The sequence below is a fragment of the Electrophorus electricus genome, chromosome 24 (genome assembly GCF_013358815.1).
Source record: "Electrophorus electricus isolate fEleEle1 chromosome 24, fEleEle1.pri, whole genome shotgun sequence".
Classification (NCBI taxonomy): Eukaryota; Metazoa; Chordata; class Actinopteri; order Gymnotiformes; family Gymnotidae; genus Electrophorus; species Electrophorus electricus.
This window is the reverse complement of record NC_049558.1, coordinates 4714949-4730562: the sequence shown is the minus strand read 5'-3', so window position 1 is coordinate 4730562 and position 15614 is coordinate 4714949. Positions and strand designations below refer to the sequence as shown.

The 15614-nt window shown below is 44.6% G+C and overlaps 1 protein-coding gene across 3 annotated transcripts in view; it reads right to left on the bottom strand.

Moving 5' to 3' along the window:
* Positions 1-15614, bottom strand: part of kcnab2b (potassium voltage-gated channel, shaker-related subfamily, beta member 2 b) — a 48969-nt gene that overhangs the window by 9292 nt on the left and 24063 nt on the right. For 2 of the 3 annotated variants that reach the window (XM_035522595.1, XM_035522596.1), the window contains 7 exons: positions 5576-5619; positions 5392-5429; positions 4943-5022; positions 3603-3647; positions 2449-2493; positions 817-860; positions 621-707 (listed from right to left, as the gene is read on the bottom strand). In XM_035522595.1, coding sequence (XP_035378488.1) covers positions 621-707; positions 817-860; positions 2449-2493; positions 3603-3647; positions 4943-5022; positions 5392-5429; positions 5576-5619 — 383 coding nt within the window. Of the gene's footprint in view, positions 1-620; positions 708-816; positions 861-2448; positions 2494-3602; positions 3648-4942; positions 5023-5391; positions 5430-5575; positions 5620-11753; positions 12735-15614 lie in introns of those variants that run through there. The other variant, XM_035522594.1, reaches the window with a different exon arrangement.

The window sequence follows — 15614 nt, the reverse complement described above, 5'->3', positions numbered from 1 at the left end:
TAACATTCAGTATTTGTCCAGCAGACAAGACAAATCTAATAGATATACCAAAATTTGTAGGCCAACGCATCACAATTGTTCTAATTGTTCATAATTGTTCATAATTCTTGACCTGAACAATATTTCAATGTCACTAATAGCATGAAGGGATGGGAAATGCAGCTTAAGCAAATATTACTCTGAACGAATATCTTAATATGAGACATGCTTTGTTTTCCTTAAGCAACTAAATGCAAAAATGATGAGACTGCCTCCATTTAATCTCAGTCCAAGAATCCAATCTGAAGACTAAACAACGAGCATGCTACATTTACTTGATCAAAAACACAATTAAATAATTGTTTGTGAGATGTGTCTGGAGCACTAAGGACTAATAATTTCTCAGGCTTACTGTGCACTGAGCAAACCAGTGAAGGGAACACGCATATAGGAGATAGAAGATCTGGGAGGGTGCAGGTGGTGGGTCTGGCATACAGCCCAGCCATGCTGGAGGGGAAAGCACTCTCATTGGTCAAAATCCTAAACAGGCTAAGCAAGCCGTTCCACTCATTTCAGAGGTCACACACACAGCATGGGATTAGCCAGGTAGGACAACACAGTACCCTAGCAAGCAAACCTACCTTCCATCGGAGTGTTGGGGTCCGGCCTGTTAGCAAATACCACATCAACATACTCTAACTGTAATCTCTCCAAAGATGCCCTCAGACCTATAAAGTCAGGGAAACACAAAATCTTTTGAAATATGAGATGATTACCATAACCAAATCCCATTCAGGCAAGACTGAGTTTACATATAATGCTAACAATGTGTCTTACCCTCTATTATATGTTTTCTGGACAAGCCTCTTTCTGTTTCTGCTCTGAAAAACATAAAAGACAGACATTGTTGTCAAGGCAGACTGCAAGTCCCTTTATTTGCCTAACTAATCCTGTTCTACATTAAAAAGACAAAACCAATTTCCATTTTCTAGGAAATAGTAACTAAGAAGTGTACTGCTGTTTGCCAAACTGCAGGAATGTATCAAAGGTCTAAACATTCTCTAAACAACAGCAAAAAACTTGTCTGGACTACTGTAACACTCTTCTTCCTGGCCTACTACAGACCACTACCTGCTCTCAGACAGCTGCTCAGCGTACCCGTGTCTTTCAGGGTTGATTGTAAGTTTCTTTAATGACTAGCAAATGCTTCCATGATCTTGCCTGCACCTCAGTGAAGGGATTATTAGGTAGAGTATGGTCCCGCAAGGGCTCTCAGATCATTGCTTTATATTTTATTTTCTGTTTCATCTTACAGCATTATTTCATTTTATTCCTATTGTTTTGCCATACACAGTGTGTATGTGAACAATCTTCAATTTTTCTATTTCATCCCATCTTATGCTTTTGCAAACTACTATCTAAACCTTGTTTATATAAATATATAATTTTATAGAAATAAAATAAGAAATAAGAAGACTGTAAATGGTAAACAGATGGCAATGTGTTAGTTTTAAAATGTTGTGAACCAAGCAATAATCACATGAAGCATACATGAAAACATGTTCCTCAACTGTCAAAGTACAACATGCTTAAACAACTCACTACTAATGACAGCACTCATTTGCCAAGCGCCTGCCGTTCACCAGTACTAGGGGCCTGTAGCACTACAGAGGTAAATGCTTTTTACCTGCTCTCATCCACTATGACAACTCACCAGTGATTTACCAAGCCCTTTAAAACTGAACCAGGTCCGCTGAAGACAGGGAAAACACTCTATATAATGTATGAATAGTGCTCTACATAGGACATACAAGCCATTATTTAAGGCCTTAATTTCGAATTCACCCTCTACATGGACATTTCAAGTACAAAATATCACTTTGCAGGTTATTACAATTTAATCGCAATGCGATGTTTTGTCCATAATGCATAACAGGTACAGTGAGTTTATTTTCTAAATTGGTTCAACACGTGAAATGTCACCCCATCAAAGTCTGCTTGCAGATTCTCATCAGTGCTGGCCAAGGACCTTTGATTTAGCCTGAGTGAAAGAGCACAGCTCCAAGGGGGGAATCGACCTGCTGCACACTCAGGAAACAATTAGAGCTGTGCTGATGCCTGCCTGGAGAGGGCTGCACAGGGATGCCTGCAAGGGGTTCCTAACCTTCACCCCGACATGCCCACAAACAGCACAATCTGAACCTCTACACACACACACACACACACACACACGCACGCACGCACGCACGCACGCACACACACACACACACACACACACAAAGAGTATGGAGTGTGTTTCACTATAGTGGCAACCTTTACCTCACACTGGTTATCAATCATATTAAGCACTGATTTCATGCAGAGGCACATACAGCCTCATTAAACTGTCTAACACACACACGCGCGCACACACGCACGCGCACACACACACACACACACACACACACACACACACACACAGAAACTTACTTTCCGCCCCAGTAGATCTTGGTGGTAATAACCAAACTGGAGCGCCTGTGGAAGATAACAGAAAAACTGCACTGAGACCCTTCACTCAGCAGTGGCAATTATCATGACAGATGGAGCTTCACTGCCAGGCTTTAGGCTACGAGACTTAACCTATTATTCAGGAAATGAAAAGGCCAAGAACGGTAATGGATAATTGGACTCATGGACAATTGTATTACAACACATTATTTTATTAAACTGAGCTAAACTGCATCCTTTACACAGGGGAGATTAAATGTGGGCTTTCAGATCCAAAAGCTAACCCAGTTAAGATGCCAAATGACACATTTGCCCACGTCAGATTTTAACATATAAATGCGTGATGAAAACACTTTTTCATCTCTTCGTGATGTGCTCCTCCTCCATTCTGTGATAAAAGTACATGTGGGAAAGATTCCTCTGGTGATTCCCTCACCCACATAACAGCTAAAAAATTGCCAGTATAAAATAGTTTCCTTTCTTATCTTTAATTTTTCTCATAGCTGGACACGATTGCTAATAATTTGAGGAAGGACAAAGACCTACAATCCATACATACAACATTCAAACAGGTAGAATGACTTCACATAATCAGTACCAATTGAAAACATAGCACATAATATAAGGACTGACACCACCCCCATTTATCTCACAGTATCCCTTACATGGACATCCTCACACCACTCAATCCTTACTCCTGCACTTGTAAAACTATCATTAATAATAATAATTATATATATATATATATATATATATATATATATATATATATATATATATATATATATATATATATATATATATAAACAAATGGAAATTATTGAAATCACTCATAGCAAATGTCGACCTTTCCCCCTCTGCAAGTTCCTCAATGTAGATGGAAGGAAAGGCCAGACATAGCCAGCAGCCCATGTGAGGGTGGAATGTGCCTGCCCTGCACAGCAAAAAATGGTCCAAGCAGAAGCCAGTGGCCCCAGCAAGGACCAGACCATCCACAGCCTTGTAGGAGCCGTAAGGTCTGAGCACACAGACACCGACATGTCATGCATGCAGGCAGCAGGACTACTTGAGCCAATGGGCAGGCAGCAGAGGCTGTTACATGTGGGTGTGCAGGATGGGAGAAAAAAAAACTCCACCTCCAGCCTTTCTTCTTTATGATGCTACCAAGAACCATTTCGGCCCTGCAAGGGGAAGAAAAAACAGAGAAACAGTTGTCACGACACAATCGTGGGAACAAAATGCGTGCCATTTCATGTTATTACAGAATGTTCTGGAGAGCCAGTTGTATTGCAAAGCATGAGGGTGCTGGGAATTCCCTCATGCCTGCTTGGGAAATTAAGCTAATGAAGTAGAGACATCAGAGCGATATTAAATGACCTGGCAACATAAAGCTCCAAAGCAGCACGAATCCCGAGCTGTAGCCAAGAGGGAGATTTGGAAAGTCTGGAAAAAAAAAGTGTCAGGCGCTGCTGGAAGTTGGGGGGTTCCAGGGAGGACGAGCTTTTCTGTGCCTAAAGACAGATGCTGCATATCTGCCCTAAGCACCAATGTGTTCTCTGTGAACGGGTCCAACCAGCGTACTAAGGTACTGGGAGTCTTTGTCATGGCCATTCATAAACTCACAAGCACACACACAGGAACACATGCACACACAATGTAGGCACACACATGCACACTCACAAGCACACATACACATTATGATTATGAAATGTCTGATGCTATATTTGCTGTTAGGCAGAATTTTAAACTTTAGAAAAAATAGGTTACTTTCATTCTACTTGATATCTTCTTGGTTGAAACTAGGATGGTAGATTAAGAATCTCATATTCTTAAACCATGTGTGATGGTTATAAGGACTGAAAAGCAATTTCTATATAATTTAGCTGAAATGACAGTAAATGATAAACCTCCAGACACCATAAATCGATGGCTGGGATGAACTACACTGCTGTAGGGAACTGAAGATAATTAGATTCTCCTCAGATGGGTATTATGTGTCATATATCTAGATCAGTAAAATCGTCCATGAAGAACATGAAGTCCATGAAAGGCAGAGAAGAACCCAGGTGTAAGAAATATATAACACACAAAACTGTTTAATAGATAGCTTTTGATGGCTAGCCAGTGCAGCCAGTGCAGTCATTTCACAATCCAGATCCATAGGATTGCAAAAAGAATATTCACCAAATGTTCTAGGCATTGCAAGAGGGTTTTTCTTTTTTTCAGAAGGGGAAAAGGTTGCTTCATCTCACTCATTTGCAGCAATACCTTACAGTTCATAAACACAAAGGACATGAATAAGGTGATGCAAGGCTAGCCCTCGTTTAAAAGTCCAGGAACACAGCTGCACTAGGCATCGCCCGCAGGCTCGTGTTCCAGCACGCTCCCTGCCAGCGCTGCAGTTCCTGGACTGGCTGCGTGTGGGAGGGGGAGCAGTGGTGGGGAGGGGCCGGGGACGGGTGGAGGAAGCACTCACTTGCCCGCGGCATAAACCTCGGCCGTGTCGAACAGGTTGATGCCGTTTTCGTACGCCAGCGTCATCAGGTCCTCTGCTATCTGCGAGGTGAGTGGAGGGGGGAGAGAGAGAGAGAGAGAGAGAGAGATAGATGGGGGAGATAAAGTGTGAGCAGCATGGGGGAGGGAGTAAGGGTAACACAGAGGCACCACATGGATAAAGGAGGGGATGAAGTGGAAAACAACACGGATTCCTGGGACAGCCTGCGGAGCTAGCTGGAGTTGCGCACACATCTTTCCACTGCCCAACAGGGTAATCCAGTTATAGCACTGCACGGCTAGAGTAACACGGTAAAGCTCGAAACAAAGTCATTTAGTGTGACTGGTGTAGATGTTTAATAGACTTTACTTTAGGCAACGCTATGCTGTAGTTAAAAGACAGAGTGATGAGCAGAAAGAGTTACACGATACCTCGTCTGTTATTTGACCTCCGAAGGTTACCCATGTTCCTGCAGAGATTAGACATTCTGTCATGTCTATGTAACAAGGGTGTATATGACCACTTAAAAGAATTTATGCAGTATAGACACATTTTATTTCTACTCAGTCACCCCATATGCAAATTAAACCTCAACGTAAACTGAATGGGACTCACCCAGGCCCAGACAGGACACTCGCAGGCCAGACTTCCCCAGGTTTCTGTAAGCAGAAAGGACAATACTCAAACATTTCATATCAGATTCCAGAACACTCTGGAATGAAGAATGTGGCATCAGTCTTAGACAAACTATTACAGTGGCGTTGCCTGTGGTACATGTCTTTCAGTGGGTAAACACTGTATAAGTGAAGCTTTTAAGATGCTTAGCTCTTACAGTGGTTCCAGTACAGTGGTTCTTAAAGTGGCACACAGCAAAATCGTGGATTCAGCAGGGGGGTTTGTTGTTGTTTTTCTCTTTCCTTTGAGTCGGAGCAGCCAATCACAACCTCCACTGTCTCTTCTGTTCAACATCCACCGATGGAGCAAAGGTTATAGATCTCAGCAACTGCAGTGTGACCACACTGCCAAAGACACAGAGCCTTCCACACAGCCCTTTCATGATTGCTTCCATTCAGCCTGCTGCTGCTTCGCACTTGAGGAGATGAGAGGCAGTTTCTGATTAGTCCTGACAGGCAGAGGCACTCTCTCCTCACAAAGACTTTCTCAGCTCTTGCAGGACTGAAAACATTTGCGAACATTTTAGTTCTGGGCACAAAAATGGATGCGGCAACAGCATATTCTAAACAATTAGTCCCCCGAAGATATCCTTGAGAGATATAATTCACATAGGTCATCCACTGAAATATGAGTCATAAGGCGAAAACGTGCCACTGATTGCAACATTTCAGCGAATATGAGGTAATGCAAGTGAAATGACAAGCGAATATGAAGGATGTTCAGATTGAAGCATACACACAAAACCAGGATTTTGCCCATATTCTTATAAATAACATAGACAAACACCCAAATGGATGGCTGAGCAGGCTCATGGATTTACAAGGGAAAAGTTTAGCTTGCATTACCAAGAACAATGACATATTGAAAAGGACAATCTACCCATGATTAAGACCTATCTGAAAAGTCTGCCGTTATGGGAATGCCAACGTTACAGCTTAGAAGCAGACACCAGCATGAATGTCTTGTAAACACGCTGTGAGCAATGTCACCTCTAACCGACTCTGAACAGAATTAACTTATCCACTTAAATCAAATTATCAATGAGTATGGGGTCGTACACAACCAGTGTTTAATTTTTAACTGGTTGCAAGGGATAGGGTTACAAGAAGGAGGATCTGTTGTCTAGCTAGTGAAGGTGAACTGGCCACCTGCTGACTGGACTCAAACTGATGGGCACGGACTGTTCACAATGCAGATCAGACCCCCATGGAATACTATGTCCCCTGTAAACTATAGAGACCATACCATACGTGTAATGGGCTACAGCTCAGCAGCATAGAACATGAGGGACATAATGATTAACCACACAGACGCTCACAAAGTTTCACTACATGCTGAGCAGTCAGTGCAATTTTCAGCTTTCATCACTGTGCCGTACTCCATCACTGTGGAAACGACGATACCACAGAGCCCCCAACACCGTTCACTGCACACGGCATTCACAGGAGAGCAGTGAGGTGCTTTTCGAGTGGCGGGTAATGATGCCTCGGCTGCAACTCTAGAATGTGGAGACACATCTTTGTTCCTCTTTAATTATGGAAGATAGCAAATAGCAAGCATGGCATCTAGACATCTTTGGAGTAGTCACGTTTCTAGAACAATCTAAGCTGGTCTAGCCACTGTTTTGCATTCTGAAGTCAAATGAAATGTGATTACGGTAATTAACTTGGATTCCCAGAGCATTATTCAGCATCAGTTGATGTCACATGTTCTCTTCTGGATGAGAAATTCTCCAGCACTGAACCATCTGGAAATAAATCTGTGCACATTGGAGTGCCATCTTGCCTCTTTGATGTTACCTTACTACTGGTGTTCCTACGCGTAATGTTTCTTGCTTGTTTACCCACCAAAATTGCTCAGCTGCAGTATAACAAAATGACACATGACTACCTACATTATCCAACCAAGTAGGAAACAGTAAGCAGTTTCAGGCACACTGTACATGCAGTTTTACTCTCCTTTTATGCCCTGTGGAAGCTTGTAAGAGGACTTTACATAATTTCACATTCTGAAACACTGTGAAAATATGTTTTTGAAAGAAATAATGAAATATTCTTCTTCACAATTCCTGGAGCTAATGTGCAAGAACATATATAAGAAAATACCAAACAGCAGCTGGCTAGTAATGTCAAATGTGTTTTTCCTAATAAAAAAAAAAGAAAAAGACATACTAGACAGGCTGAGCAGCAAGTTGCATTAGCACAGTCAAATGGCTCAGGTTATGATGCATATTGTCCCTCAGAGAAAGGTGTCCCTGTATATCCGGGCAATACTGTATCACTCGGAATTTGAGGCCAAGGACACAGTAATAGAGTAGAAGTTGACAGACATGTGATTTCAAACTCACCCACACACCCACAGCCACACTTCTGGGCTCACATGCCTATGTTCTAGCTTTAGTGAATGATGATAGCACCATACTCAAAATAAACAACCAGATAACAGACGATATCTGCCCTCTTCCCAGTCTCACATGGAAACTGGCCATGTGATTAAACAGCATCATCAACCAGTATCCATTCTGAAAAAGAAAACACTGCTCCAACAAAGTGAGAACACACTCATTACAGCTCCTGATAGCAAGAGGAAGGTTCATAAATCAAACTCAATGTCACTGTCCCCTTTCCCATTAGATAAGGCTTTCTGCCAGGAAGCCCAAACCACATGTGGGTAAGCAGAGCGGTGGCGTGAACACTATGAGGCTGTGGGGGGATGAGCTGTGGGGATGAGTGGCGAGCAGGTCACAGGGGGCCTTGCACCCCAGCAGCTGAGCTTAAGCGCGGCACTGCGCCCTTGAAAGCGTGCGAGGCTTGGTACGTGGCAGTGCTGCCGGGTGTCCGCTGTAACCCGGCCATATATCACTGCATGAACGGATGTGGGTCATCTGAGTGCTCGCAAAGCCGGAGGGGCAGGGTCTGTGTCAGTCCCTGGCGTGGAGGGCAAATGTACTTTATGCTGTGCTGACAGCATACCTCCTCCTGACTGAGGAGCTCCTTGTGCGATTTGGCAATCGTGATACGGGGTGGTGCGTGCAAGCCCCTTTCACTACCGCATACCGCTGATTCTGTTTGAGAGCATCTGGTCCCCCAGAGCCGGATCCGACCTGTGCCAGACTGCGCTGAACTCCTCCAACTGCCTCGCAGTGAATGGCAGTAGAAACAAGGCCAGCTGGCTGTGTGAGCGAATGACCACGTGGTCTGAAAATACACAGCAAGGGCTCAGGCAGAGGTCAGTCTGCAAGGGCACTGGTTTTGCTTCCTACTTCCTCATTACCACAGTCTGCTGAAACCCACTGCAAATATTGATCCATGGCACATTAGATAAATAATTCATCATGACATTATACATACTTCCTGCATTCTCAGTCATCTACAACTGAAGAGCTTGCTACAGTAAATAGCACTAAACCTATTTAGGAGAACACATGGGTGTTTAAGCATCCACTCTCCTAGACATTCAGAGGAGTAAGTGTTCTGTGCACAGTGCCCCCGGGGAAAGCGGCGCTGTACGTATGGAGAGAGCTGGGTAGAGTCTTCGCATCTGGTTAATATCAAGTTCTTGGGTGCAGATCAAAGCAGCCCCCTTAACACACTGATTACCCCCACACATGGACACGGCAGCCACGGCCTGGTCAGAGCTGCTCTGGAGACACGCTCAGGCCATGCACTACGACTGACCCCTCTCTGCATGTGAGCAGACATGTGGCTCTCTTTCTTACTACCAATGCTATGAGGGTTTGGAGCTCCGCGCCTTCACTAAGGATGCTGAATACAGCTGACCTTTGATCCATGTATAATTTTGGCATTAGTGCAATGAGGCTGAACCACCTACCATTCTGTTCTGGACAAGCAATGCACCAGTGGTCCCAATGCTCCTTCCCCACAGCTGGGCCTGCACTTTGCCAGCACATGCATTAATTAAGCCCTAGCGTGCCGATACTCAAGCACCCACCCCCACTCCCACACTCACACACACACACACACACACACACACATACACATACACACATACACGCATACACAAGTTCATTAGCATGGCAGATGACCAAATACCGCAAGCTAAGTTCAGAAACACACAGGCATGGAAGGCACCTACATGGGCTACTCAGCACCAAATCAATCTGCAGTTTATGCCCAGGAAGCTGAGCTGTCTCAACAAATAAACTAATCTAATATATAACCTTACAGCTCGGTCACTCTCAGTCAGTCTCCACTGACAGTTCTGCTGGTCTATGTATTTTTTAAAGAAAGAATGACAGGAATGCAGTTATATAAGCTACAAGGAGGCAGTTGATGTTATGATGGCGAGAGTGGAAGAGATATGTAAATATAGATGAAAAACAAAGCCTAAAGAATTGTGGATGTCTCAGTAGCAGCCTGAAGATGAACAACAGTCATCTACCAGTCAGGAAATGCACTTACACAATTCCCCCTCTGTCTGTCTGTCTGTCTGTCTGTCTGTCTGTCTGTCTGTATGTCTGTATGTCTGTCTGTCTGTATGTCTGTATGTCTCTCTTCCCTTCACTTCCACAGTGACAGTGCAATGTGAGAGGCACAGAGCCAGGGTTGGCTTGTCTGAAGGGAAGGGGGTGGGGGGACAGAGCTGCAGGGCCTACACTTCGCCCAGGGTCTCACACTTGCAGGCCAGTCGGTGCTAGAGTGCATCGTGCAGGGGTGCACTTATAAATCCCTCCGGCATTTTGGGATGAAGCTCTATGGCTGCATACCCCAAACGGGCTCTCGCCTGTGACTTAATCAGACATAGGTCAAATATGTTGTCTGCTCAATGGCTTTAAAATGCCACAGATGAGCTTGGGATATTTCAGCTGTGAACTGACGAAAGGCGCCCATGATACACAGTGGAGCTGGAACCTTGATGTCCTGCTGTCTTGCTGTTTGGCTGATTTAAAGACAAAAACTGTTCTCGTTTAGTCAAATGAGGCTCCGGGGTGTCAGCGCTTTTGCCGGCAGTGTGCCTACGGTTGCTTGCACCACCTGTTGTGATCAGAATTCATCATATACAATCAGAATACTGAACCCAAAACAAACAAACGAAAAACTACTGTGAAAGAAATATTCTGTTATATGTGACAAAGCAAGATATAAATTTTCATTTATCATCTTTGAAATTCAAAAACCTTATTACAGTGTGATCAATTTGACCGGAAAGAGAGGGAGGCAAAGGCATTTAGCTCAGCTGCAGAATGAGCGAGAGACGCTGCCTTTCAGAGGAAGATGGTGTTCAGTTACACATTAGCTTAATAGGAAAGTAGGGCATATAGAACAACATCCAACATTCTCACAAAGTACCTTTGTTATCCCATTATCCAAATTACGGAGGGCTGGGGGTGTGGCTTAATAGATTAACTTCTCTATAGCACTCACACTGTACACCTGTGTTACAGCCTGCGGTGGGAAGGGACTCCACAACCCACCACGTCACACTCCACGCTCCACTGCATTCTCTCAATGAAGCCAGGCTCCTCTGATCCTCCCCACGCCCTCCGCTGGAATCCTTTCCCCTTCTCTGTTCTCTTTCTTTTAGCTGGAAAAGACTCTTAGAAGTAACCGAAGCAGTCCAGAGCAGAAACTGAGACCTGTGAGTGCCACTTTTGACAGCCACTTTCCTTTTTCAGCTGCTGACCTATCAGATGTTGAATTATTAATCCTGTCCCGTGTGGGGGAGATTGTCATAAGAAAACAGCTAAAACATGAGCGATTTCTCCTGCTGGTACTCAAAATATATGGGTAGGAGAGCTCTCACATGTCCATACATTTAAAATATGATCTGGCCATGTACAGTTGGCCAACTCTCCAGAAGGCATGTGAGAAATTAAGAGTCATGAAAAGAACTGACACCCTCAAGACCAGTTTTACCTCCTCAAACCTTTCTGTTCAGAAACAGAACCTAAACTGGCCCCCTTCAACGTGCATCTTTAAACGGGGAAGACAAAAGCACACCCCACAAAACAACAACTAACGCGCCATCTCACATGACCGGCACAACACCCGCGTGCCGTCTCCAGCTTTAGCTACATGCATGTGTGCACGTAAGCCTGAGCCTTGAGCCCTGAGCCCTGGGTACTGTGGGAGCCGCAGAGCCGCCCCCCTCCCCTTACCTGTACTTCATGCCGGTCCTCAGGCAGTGCTCACTGGAGGAGGGTGCGGCGTGCACGGTGAGCTGGCCCAGGCTCCGTGCCACCATCGCAACGGTGCGGAACTTGTTCTTGGCGCCCATGCTGGGGCTGCCGGTGTTCTGCCGGTTCAGCCTCTCCTCCGTGCTGCGGCTCACTGTCCGGTGGTCCGTGCACACGAATGACACCTGCATGCCGGCGGAAAGTCCCCACGGGTGGCCCCTGTGCAGCGAGGGGCCACACGGCCCGACAGACAAGTGGAACGCGTCCTAAGAACGTCCCGCGGCGGGCACTGTGGGGAGGGCGACACCCCTCCTTAAGAGGTAGGGCAGGTGTCCCAGGTAGCAACTCCTTTCCTCCCTTCTAAGCGTAGTGAGAGTAGCAGCCACGGATGCTGCACACAGCTCTGATGCGCTTAAGCCAGTAAGTGTCACACGGGACTCTCTCCACAAGCACGCCGTCGGTCAGAAAAGCTGATGGCGTATGTGAGCGTGAGCCCAGGTGCCCGTGTGATTTGTGTGTGTGAGAGAGCGTCTCTGAGAGTGAGAGTGTGTGTGAGAGTGAATCCCATGCTCTTGCCACAGGGTGCGAGTTCACTTTGAAGCAGTGAGCCCCGGAGACCAATCACATCAGCAAGCTGCGGTGGGAAGGGACTCCACGTCCCATCACATTACACTCCAGCTCTCCACGCTCCACTGCGCTCTCCCAGGGAAGCCAGGCTCCTCTGATCCTCCCCACGCCCTCCACGGGATTCCTTTTCCTGTCTCTGCTGTCTTTCTTTTAGCTGGACTGTTCGTTTCACACGCTGTCGGCTTCCCGCTTAGATTAGCACTCGACAGTGTTGGCCCACTGTACACCGGACACATGAACAGAGCAAGGGAGAGGGAGAAGTACAATGAGAGTGAGAGAGACAGACAGAGAGAAAGAGACAGGGAGAGACAGGAAGAAAGAATGAGAGAGAGAGAGAGAGAGAGAGAGAGAGAAAGGACAGGAGTGAGAGTAGAAAGAGCAGGAATGTATGCGAGAGAGAGAAAGAGAGAAAGAGAGAGAGAGAGAGAGAGAGAGAGAGAGAGAGAGAGAGAGAGAGCGCAAGCTCCAGCTATTCTGTGTAAGCAGCCTGCACCTGATATTCCACACTGCCTACGCGTGACAGAGCGGCTATAGTGGACAGAGAGCGCACACATGTCTCGCTCGTCACTGCTTTAACTGACATGCTGGTTATATTTTACAACAAAGAATTAGAATCAACCACAACTCAAGGAAAATTACAAAAAGAAGCTTAGAAATAATATGTGAATGATGTTATAGTACTTACTAAAAACAGTTTTTTTGACACAAAATTCTTTTTGTGTGAATTTTCTTATTTTCGTGCGTTTTATTAACCCAGTGACCATGTCTGACGAAGCCCACCAGGACAACGGATTACTGACTCAGGCAAATGAACCAGGGAGCTGAGTGGAGTTTGGAGTGCAACAGCAAAGAGTGCATTATGTAACCTGATCTGTATTAAAATTTCCCACAAACAAACAGCGGCGCACACATTACGCTCTCCTGTGATCTACCACCACCCACCCCCCGGCACTCTTACTGATGACCTCACCTTCTCAGCACAGCAGACTTTCAGAATCTGAGCTCATGGAAAACACCTTTAGCCTCTTGGCTATCAAATCATGTATTCATTGACTCCATGTTTTGTCCAAGGCTATTTGGTTGGCATATAGGCTAAGAACTAAAGTATCATTTTTTTCATTGTTTCAATGATTTTTCCAGATGAGTCACCTTGCAATGACCACTGCAGAGCATAAACCTGTCAGCTCAGAAGGCTTGTAGGATTTTTGGTTTTTGTAAAACATGGACTTTTATGGAGTACAGACATAACATACTTCAATGAAGAAAAAACAGTGAGGGCAGTGCCTCCTAAATTTAGTAGCAGTCTGCGAAATTTATATTTCCCGAAATGCAAGTAACAGCAAAGATTTTTCCCCATGTGGGTCTGTGACTCACAGGATAAAAATGTATTAAAGACCTGAAAGAAGTTGCTGGAAACTCTTAACTGTGGCCGATGCTATGTTTTGGAGGGTGTGTATGTTTAAATGTGAATTTTAACATTTCAATATCAAATCTCTAAACTACATACACATTAATTAAAAAACACACTTCTGTGACATTATATGTTGTGCTATTATGAATTAATTTTAATGTATTCACCATAAGCTACTAGATGAGCTGTATATATTCAGTGATCTACAATTTAATATACATGATGTTCTTTCTTGAAAATATTGACTTGAGGCTCAATGATCCATCACTACACACAAAATCCAAACAAGCGGAGTTAAAAATCCCCTTGTGCCAGGCGAGTTATTAGATTATGTGTGTTTTTTTATAAGGCTTACCCTCAGATAAAAATAATGTGTACATTGGTCTAGAATATTTCCCCACTGTATTAGTGGTATGTTATCTACTAAAACCAGATTTGCTGTCTCATTCTATGTCCCATGGAAGCCTAACAGTTTCTTTTTGTCCTGTTTCATTTTTTATAAGTACAAATTTATAAAATGTGACAATATTGTTTTAAAATCATGTGAAATGTGCAGAAAATATTTTAAGGAAATAATGTAATTTAAGGATAAGCCAGTCAGATGCCTAAATCATCTCTTGGGTCTGGTGTATAGGTTGGAGCAGTAATGCCTTTTTATCACGGAACGCTAATGTTCAGCAGGTGATCTGACATGTGGATGACGCACACACACACTTTGTCAGACTCCAGCACCTACTGTATTTACTCGCATTGTTCAGCAAGCTATTAAAACAGCGCTCCAGATCAGAGGCACGTGGGCCGTCCCACTCAGCTGAAAGGGGGTGGATGCGCAGACAGGCCAAACACACGGCACCTCCTGAACTCCACTTGGTTCCACCCTGAGAATGGAGGGGAGCGTGAAGTCTCGTGCCACAAAGGGTACAAATCCTTCAGGTGTGACTGGGCAGGTCTAAACTCACTGAACTCTGCTTTGGCTTGTGTGAAAACACATAAGCATCTATGTGCTGCCAGGGGCTTCCTCTGTCAGCCAACATGAAGCTGTCAGACATGCATCCAAATGCATTCCACACACCAATGCAGCACATCAAACCAGTGGGCATATACCTCAGATAATGCTAAACTACTGTGAGCTGTCATACGCCCAGTCCAGTAAGCAATATAGTCACGTAGAAAAAAGGAGGATTATAAAAATATATCTTTTGTGACTGGTGGAATCCAGAGATGTGTGAAATAAATATGTTATGCAGTCTAAAATGAGTCCTTTGCATGTTGGAGCAACTGGGGAAGCCACTGGCAACGAGGTGCCACTGTAGCCCAGTTTGTGGATGAGTCAGAGATGAGTTTATGTGCAGCAAAGAAATGCAAATGACAGAGTGCAGGGGAGGCAGCGATGGAGGAGTGTGCTGTGTGACAGTGAGCCATTAGAACACTGAGTGAGCAAACACGACCAGCATCATCTAAACACAGAACTTGGCAAAATTCTCTCTATTTCTCGCATGCACACTCACACTCACTCACGCTCACACAAAAGCTGCCACATTTAGTCAGAATACACAGTGATATATGTATGCTATGCCATAGGTGATATATATGCTATGCTTTGTGTCTGTGTGTGTGTGTGTGTGTGTGTGTGTGTGTGTGTGTGTGTGTGTGTGTGTGTGTGAGAATGTGCATTCAGGTGAAGGTGATCCTGACAATACCATCTTTAACCCTGCAAAGAGATTATATCCATTAATCCATGGCAGCGTTAGTGTCTGTTTGTAAGTTTCTAAATGTCATAGCCCCTCAGTGAACAAGCCAATTAA